At 40.1% G+C, this 8,288-nt stretch overlaps 1 protein-coding gene across 1 annotated transcript; it reads right to left on the bottom strand.

Annotated features, from left to right (window-relative positions):
• Window positions 1–2,705: 2,705 nt before the first annotated feature.
• On the bottom strand, window positions 2,706–7,075 carry LOC147612915 (beta-glucosidase 34-like). The gene is made up of 13 exons (XM_086782186.1): window positions 6,656–7,075; window positions 6,456–6,522; window positions 6,312–6,370; window positions 6,109–6,184; window positions 5,864–5,935; window positions 5,678–5,765; window positions 4,839–5,115; window positions 4,521–4,636; window positions 3,975–4,195; window positions 3,862–3,890; window positions 3,670–3,766; window positions 3,458–3,557; window positions 2,706–3,311 (listed from the first exon to the last, which is right to left on the bottom strand). Exons 1-13 carry the CDS (start codon window positions 6,839–6,841, stop codon window positions 3,131–3,133), a joined length of 1,569 nt encoding a protein of 522 aa, XP_086638312.1. The 5' UTR covers window positions 6,842–7,075; the 3' UTR covers window positions 2,706–3,130.
• Window positions 7,076–8,288: the final 1,213 nt, after the last annotated feature.

Raw genomic sequence — 8,288 nt, 5'->3', positions numbered from 1 at the left:
CCAAAAACCTCATCATCCACACTAAAATCCCCTAGGTAGATTACATTAGAATTTGGATCATTTTAGTTTACAAGTTTTGGAAGAGTGAAAATCTTAATTTTCTTAGAAGGGTGAAAACCTTGATATTAGGAAAATTTTAGACTCAAAAAGAAGAGCCATATCATCACTTTAAAAAAGGGAATCATGGTGAACCTTGTGTATCTTACATTAAAATCCCCCCATGTGGTGACATAACATGGATGTCACAATCGTTGTTGGAATGTACCTTTTAGTAGGGAAGGCATACCTTGAGCATATCAACTCCAAATTTGTCAGAGGTGGTAGATTTAAAATCTACCTTTCAAAGGCTTTCCAACAGTGAGTCACAATCATTGGAATCTACCTTTTAGTGGGAAACGCATTACTTAAGCATGTCAGAGGTGGTAGATTCAGAATCTATTTTTCAAAGGCTTTCTCAAAGGCTTTCCAATGGTATGTCACATATGGAGATTTTGATGTAAGATATATAAGGTTTACCACACTCTCCTTTTTTTAAGAAACGTAATGCCATGGATCTTCTTAAAGGACCCTTAATTTTATTAGCCTTTTGCATCATTTTCTTGGTCGAAATCTTGGATTTCATTATAGTAGGCCGAGAGGTTGCTAGACCTAGGCGATTAGAAATGGGAGATAATGCTAAGACTCTAGCTTTGAGCTCCAAACTCATGGATTCAAGTGTTGTGTCTATGATTTTTGTTTATGCATTAGGGAATTGCATTCTATTAGGAAAAGCAAAAAGCACAAAAATTATCCATTAAAGAAACACATTCTTGCACAAACCCCTAGAATAGGATTAGAACCCTTCATTAGCTCCTAATTAGTCCAAAGGACCAAAGGAAAAACCAAGCACACACCTTAATTCTTCTATGTGGAGAAAAACATAAGTGCACAAGGTTCTCTAAAACAATGAGTTTACTGTGAGTGAACATCAAATCCATATATCAAATTTGTCATGAGCGAACTCACATAGTCGATGCATGAAACTTTATCTTGAGCAATGAAATTCATTTTACACCATGTAGTTTTTTTGAACATCTTTTCATGCCAAAAATCTATTGTGGTCATCATTTCTCATGCCAAATCTTGTTCTTGGCAATCAAGCTCCAATTAGTGACCAATCGATTGGTGTGAAGATGCATGTAAACCCATGGTACAACCAAGTGGATACCTTAACACATGTCCTTGAAATCATCTTGTCCTTGAAATCATCTTCAAGAAACCTCCGCGAATGAACATCACTCACATCGTGAGCCAAACTTGATCAAATGTGCTACGTTCAATAGATTTCAAATCTTCCATAAGCCAACCATCAAATCCAGATAATAACGATTAACCGGCTTGACTCCGTACTCAACTCAAAATTATCCCAAATCAAAATTGTCAACCGAGAAAATTTATCCTCCCCACATTGAAGTCTGTTCTCATTTGTCATCACTGTATTCAAGAACAAAAAAGCTCTGTGTATTGTTATTGTGCCTTGAAAGTTATAATATACATTTTTCCTTATTAGGAGAATAACACTCACTTTTACACAAAACGTTTTACAAAAGATTGTTGGCTTTTTTTGACATAGATTTGTATCTCCAATTTATTCTATAAAGAAAGAGGAATTGGTCAATTACTTGATTGGCTTTGTGAGAGGTTTGAGTGACAATGTGAACCACTTATTAATAGGCATGTTTTGAATAAGAAAAATGAAATCAAACTTTTGTCTTTTCGCTGTGATTTGATTCAACACTCTTCATTCAACACATCACGAGAGAGAGAGAGAGAGAGAGAGAGAGAGAGAGAGAGAGAGAAATGAATCAAAAATTGAACTCGCATCCCAAGGGTGGTCACTTATAGTTCTCTCCCATTGCACTATGTTTAGCATTATGCATTACAAGACATTGTATTTGTGTATCAAGTCAATCCCTTGATTTAGAGAACATTCATGGCCAATCAACAACAGGTAATTATAAGCCCGATTGTTGTTGTATATATATGAACTCTTTAAGAACATTCCCTTTATCAAAACTTACGATCATTTTTCACTCACATTACAAACACCATTATGCAAGTATATTTCAATACATTTGTGAATATTTTTTATATTATTATCCTCTTTTTGAACCTACTAGGTTACATATATTCTAGTGTATATAGGTGTACCCCTTGAGGTTATCATGGTAATGTGTGAGATGATAAAGATTATATCAATAAAAACACTAAATATGCTCGTGTTCATTTCTCTTTCGAGCCATGCAACTTGTAGTTACAAGTTACCATATTAGAACTTGTTTCCACGCAACATGCATGTGTAACATGTGCCAAATCACATACAAGAGTGAGTAATTTGACATCACTAGGAGGGCTTTTGTCGTTGGCTACCTTTTATCAAGAGGGTAGCTTTCTCCATAGATAATATATGCAAGTCTTTTCTCAAATCACATGTAACTTTTTACTAACCTCTTGAATACTTTTGCATACTTTTTATGACCAAATGTGACAAGACAACCATCATAAAGCAAGCGTGTTGGCTAACAAGTACATATCAACCATGTTTTTTTTTTTTCATCAAGAAAGAGTTACATGCATTAATGTGTTGGGTTGGTCGTGCCATATGAGGGGGCAACGCTTTCAAAAACCCCCATTTTTTTAACTTCCTTTTTTTTGGGCTTGGATAGAAATTATAAAGTATACTACTATTTATTCATCAACAAAGGGTTACATACACTGATGTGTGAGGTAAGTCATATGAGGGGGCAAGGTTTTCAAAAACTTCCATTTTTTCAATTTCTTTTCTTTTTTGGGCTTAGCTAGAAATTTGAAAGTATACTACTCACACACATTAGATGCCACGGCTTTGCAAAGGGAAGATTTGAACCCATCACCCAGGGACTCTCAAACTCCTTGCTTATCACTGCACTACCACACGACAAAGGGCTAAATGCATTTAATGGCAGGGCTTTTAAAAACCTCCCCTTTTTTTCTTGTGGTAATTGGTGTATTAAGGTGGTCCATGGACGAGGTGATGCATGCCAAGAGCAAAAACACATTCTACTTTCCCATAAGTTTATTGATAGCGGTGCCGCCGGACATAACCCACTACCTACGCCAACGTGGAGCTGTTTTGCGCAAGCATTTCTTTAAACCAGAGTGCAGACTTTCTTGCAGAACGCTTGAGAGTGTCGTCCACATAGAAAAGGCCCACTCTTATGCCCATCCCCAAATTGAATTCAAAGCCATCTATTAGAGACCATGCATACACACCCTTCACATTTGCACCCTCACTGCAAAATAAGCACCCCCAATTAACTTAATTAAGCACCCCCAACTAAACTTAATTAACTCTGAAGTCATGTAATCACAAGCTAGCCTCCAATTCATAATGATAAGAAAAGTGAAATTATTATGCTCACATCTGAAGGGAACTTACCTTATTGCTTGGCTTAGCTCATCATAGTATGTCTCAAAATACTCTACCCTTTCATCATCCTCCAGGGTGTTCTCAGAAGTGTTGAAGTATATTCCAACTCCTACAAAGGCAAGGAACCAGCAATCATGGGCCCATAACTTGGGATTATTAAGGTTGATACTTTCATGATTCATGTTAGCTTACACTGTGACAATTGAACCGAGCATGGTCACCTGTTTGTGTGATGTAGGTGGGAAAATTGTCATAGCGCTCTTTGATGTACTCAACAGCTTTCCTCATGCACCAAGGGACTGCATACTCATATGTACCCTGGATGCGAGTTCTATGAGTTAGTACATGCCACAAACACATCAAATGAGAGCCACCTACTCTATCAAGTGAGATCAAGTTGGGGCGTATATTACCTGTCCTATGGCTACCCCATCTCGTAATCCTGCGAGAGACGTTCAACATACATGTCATCAAGACACCTTATGCATGCTTCAAATCGGATGCCTAGAGTCATATCCACACATACCTGTTACATTGACCCTCCAGTCAAGGTAGTAGCAGGTTTTGTTCTCGGTAAGGTAGAAGTCAGTCTCAAAGGCATAGAAGGCTGTCTGGATGTTGATGCCTATGAAGTCTAGAGACCCATTCACCTTTGCTATCTCCTCTGTTGTGAAGTTGGGAAGACGGTTCCCAACAAGCTCGCGCATGCTATCAGGGTAGTCTCCAAAAAAGATGGGATCCAAGAACCTGCCATCACGTACCATGTACATCACTAGATAAATGAGAAGTGATGATTAGCCCTAAACCGGTAGCCATAGAATCTATGGCTAAGGAGCTGCCCCATAATCATGCAATGCTTGTTAAATGAATACAAACTGCTTTCTGTGGACCTTTCTGTGATGTGAGTTTCTTATCTAGAAAGTCGTGCTACACAAAGATACTTGAGAGAGGGGGACCTTTTGGAGTAGATCCAAGAAGCCACACCTTTGTACAGCAGATGATAATTGATGCACACTTTGCAAGACCCACTGATCCACTAAGAAAAATGAGAGATTGAATTGAGGTGGTTTACCATCCCAATAGGAAATCTGTCCCCCTCTGGGCAGCTGCAAGATCAGCCGTCGAGTTTGTCAAAGGCTCTAACCATCTGAGCCATAAAGCCAATCCAACTGCCCCATTTTGAGTTGGCTGCAAGACACCTTGATGTTAACATATGTATGTATAACTGCACATAGACATCGTGGAAAGGGTAACCTTTTTGAAGCACATGTAAGTGTAAAGGGCTGGAATTCCGTTCAAGGACTTGGAATATGAAAAGCAGCAAAAAGAAGCTCTGGAATGAACCCCAGGTTTGTCCAACTTCTAGGCCAGAGGGAGGGTAACTAAGCACCTGATATTTATTCCTGTAAATGTCCACAGCCTCTGCATGTGCAAGCAGCAAATGATGGGCCACTATGTAGGGCTCTGTTCCCGAATCGCCTTCAGGGCAGCTACCATAATTCATGCCCAGTTGCCCTACGACGTTGGCAGTGCACCTTCCTGGTGGGTTCTGGTCTGTGGAGTATCCAAGCCCCGCCCAGTCATTGGCCTCATCAAAAGTAACCCAGTACTTGATCCTGTCCCCGAACGCCTTGAAGCAAGTCTCAGCATAACTTGCAAAGTCGTCTCTGAACACCAGAGAGAATAAAAAAGAACCTGTTACTATTAGGGCATAACACCATGTCAATTCAGCAACAAAACCAAACGTGACTGCTAAACAGAGCGTTGTGCATGGGTCCCATCTGGCCAAGGCTTTTTTCAGGCGGAGCATAGCCAGGAAAGAAAGAGAGCATGGGAGTGCACAACATAGCACACTATGCTCATTTGCAGACACCCTCCCAGATGTCCCGGATAGGGTTTCAAATCTCTGTGACCCCTCTCACTTCCAGCTCCATGATCTAATCCATCCCCCTTTTATGGGCTCGTTTTCAAAGACATTATGGAGTGAAATGCAGTGGCCCCGACCCCTTTGGCGCCTGCAAATCAGTGGACGTCAGGAGTGGGAACCTACATGGGGTTGAATACCCCTGCGTAAGATTATCTCAAGCCATTTGAACTCATCCTATATATCAGTACAAGCTTGAGCTCAACCTTATATTTTCTAATGGGATGTTCCCCTTCTTCTCCACCGCGCACAGTGGGCAGGACAAGTACTCTTAAAACGTTCAGATAAATGGCCGATCTTCTTACATGAATTGCGAGTCCAAGGGTCCTCCGTATCTGTCATCGAGTACTTTAGGATGATCTTGGGTCCACAGGGTTACCATGGGTATTAACCCTGAAAAAAGAACAGCAGCCAAGTATGTTGTGTGACAGAAAAGGCAGAGCAGTAGTGATAAAAGGCCTTGGCTACTAGAATAAATGCATACTCAGTACCTTGATCCAGAACATCATCGATCACATCATTGTAATGGGCTATGGCCACTTCGTTTACGTCTCCACTCCCATCTGCAAGATTGGGGAGAAGCACAAGAACGTTTTCGGTGTGCATATTTTGAATCGAAAAATGGGCGGGAAAAGAATTTGGACATTAGAAATGTTAACAGTTGGAACTTGGGAGCGTTCACGGAAGGAAGGCAACTCCCGGAGGCAAAATCGGACACACAGTGCAGGCCACTCACTAGGAAAGATTCTGGACCAAGCTATTGAGAACCTATATGAGTTCATCCCGAGTCCTGTCAGTAGTCTGTGATCACCCTTCAAAAAGAGAGAAAAGAAAAACATACATTTGTTTGATTAACTGTACTGCTAATCATTCTGCAGCTAGTTTAAGTGTCTAGACGGTGGATTGTATTCTGCAGAAGATTAATGCTCTAGAGGATACCTTGTATTGGTTGTAGTTGTCACCGCACTGACCAGGGAGAGCTCCATCAATGGAAGAGTCTGCCCCAACAAAAAAACCCACAATGTACAATTAATTAAGATCAGACTTCTCATGATTACTTTGAGGATTATCAGATAAACTCACCTTCTTTACGTGCATATGCATCCCAGATGTTGTCGGTCTTGTCGTCTATGTATTCAGCCCCTTCATGCTGGTAAGATCGGGACACTGTGTTAATTTCGAGTTAAGCTAATCTTATGCGCTGGAAGAAGAATAATGCAGGCCTAAAAAGAGCATTATTTTTAATTAATGCTACGTGGGGTGCATGAGAGCTGCAAAACCACCTTCATGGAGGAAGTGATGGCTCCAAAGAGAAAGCCTTCTGGGAAGCTGGCACGTGTGACTCCGGTGCCATTGGGGAAGAGGACATCGCCATCGTTCTGAGGAGGCAATGTGGCAGCACGGACGCCATCATAGCAAAGGGCTTGATGGGCCAGAATGAAGAGGTAGATTAAAAAGGCGTCAGCCATGGCTGCGTATTCAGTAGTAAGCTCTGTTTTCTTTTTAAAGCGAAGGAGAGAGAGTACAAGAAGAAAGCTTCCACCGTAAGATTAAGGCGCCCAGGAACAGTGTTCACACTGCACAGACCTCCTTTTGCTTAATACGAATTTTTAAAGGTTTTTGTTGAGATTCCGTAGGTTTTAAGTAAAAATTATAACTCAAATGCCGTAAAATTTGCAGGTTTTAAAACCTTCTATTTCCAAATTTGAAGGTTAATTTTTAAAATTTATAACAGTTTTTCGTGAACACTGAGGTCCGGGAAGCGCACGCGCGGCGCGTGTTGCCACACACGCTACAATCTCCCCCGAGATTCGAGAATAGCGTGTCGCATCATGCATGGGCTTGCTGCCAGCTGGCCGTGCACGCGGCGCACATCCGTAGATTCTTACACTGCACACTGCTCTTTGTAGTGCACACGTGACTGACTAGCTACGAGATTCGTTTTTATGACAACATTCCCTTCTTCGAATAAAAAAGTATTTTCCCAAAAAAAATGGGAAACCTTTATCTGAAATTTGTGAAATTATTTATAAAGAAAAATCTTGAAATTTGAAGGTTTTTGTTCTATAACTTTTTAAAATCTCTAGGTATTTGTACCTTCAAGTTTTTAATAGTTTTTAATTTGAAGGTTTTTTTTTTTTAGCAGGTATAGGAAATTTGTAGAAATACTCACACACACCCCCAACCCCCGTATGGTGGAAGGCACCCCCCTCGGGTATGGCACAAGCCGGGGCCGAGGCCGCCCACATATCAAGTGCAAACTACACTAAACTTGGGTTTTTTTCGAAGAGTGTCTCAGGGGCTCGGCCGACCCCTTGAGTGCCACAGACTCCCATATTTACACCAACCACTCAAAATAAGTAGAGGTATTTATCAGTTTTTAGTTTAAATTATTGTCGTTCATTTTTCTAGGGTTATTCATGTATAAATAAAATTATTGTCTTATTGCTATGCCACCATTACTTTTTGAATGTGATCTCATAACTGACTTCCCAACCTCCACTCTAAATTTATTATAGTCCCTTATACTTGTTTCTTAGAGAAGGTATGTGTTTGGAATCCTAGTATATATCAATTTCAAATATTATACATAAACTTTTTACACCCTTCCAATATCAGATAACAAATTTTTTTCCCCTTTCTTATTGATCAAAAAATTTATACTTTATGAAAACCTTCTAATTTTCCAAGTCAATTTGTCATTCATATGACATTTTAAACCTTGGTTTTTCATGAACATTGGCTCCAAGGTTTGCTTTTTGCACGTCTTAGCACCCACACCTCCTTATGTGGAGAATTTGGATTCTAATCTACTTACTCCCACATATTAAATAGTGAAAAGGTGGGGGGTTAGAAAGTGATATATTTGGCTCTTGTATATAACTGCTGATAAGATTTTAATATAACTATTTTATG

The sequence above is a fragment of the Cibotium barometz genome, chromosome 44 (assembly GCF_041138505.1).
Source record: "Cibotium barometz isolate CiBa-2024 chromosome 44, ASM4113850v1, whole genome shotgun sequence".
Classification (NCBI taxonomy): Eukaryota; Viridiplantae; Streptophyta; class Polypodiopsida; order Cyatheales; family Cibotiaceae; genus Cibotium; species Cibotium barometz.
This window is presented reverse-complemented; position numbering and strand designations above follow the sequence as displayed.

Coding starts and splice junctions, on each gene's coding strand:
- LOC147612915 (XM_086782186.1), bottom strand. CDS start 6,841: ATGGCTGACGCCTTTTTAATCTACCTCTTCATTCTGGCCCATCAAGCC. Junction 6,371..6,455: donor TGCATATGCACGTAAAGAAG/GTGAGTTTATCT, acceptor TTGTTGGGGCAG/ACTCTTCCATTGATGGAGCT. Junction 3,312..3,457: donor GAGCTAAGCCAAGCAATAAG/GTAAGTTCCCTT, acceptor CTTATTTTGCAG/TGAGGGTGCAAATGTGAAGG.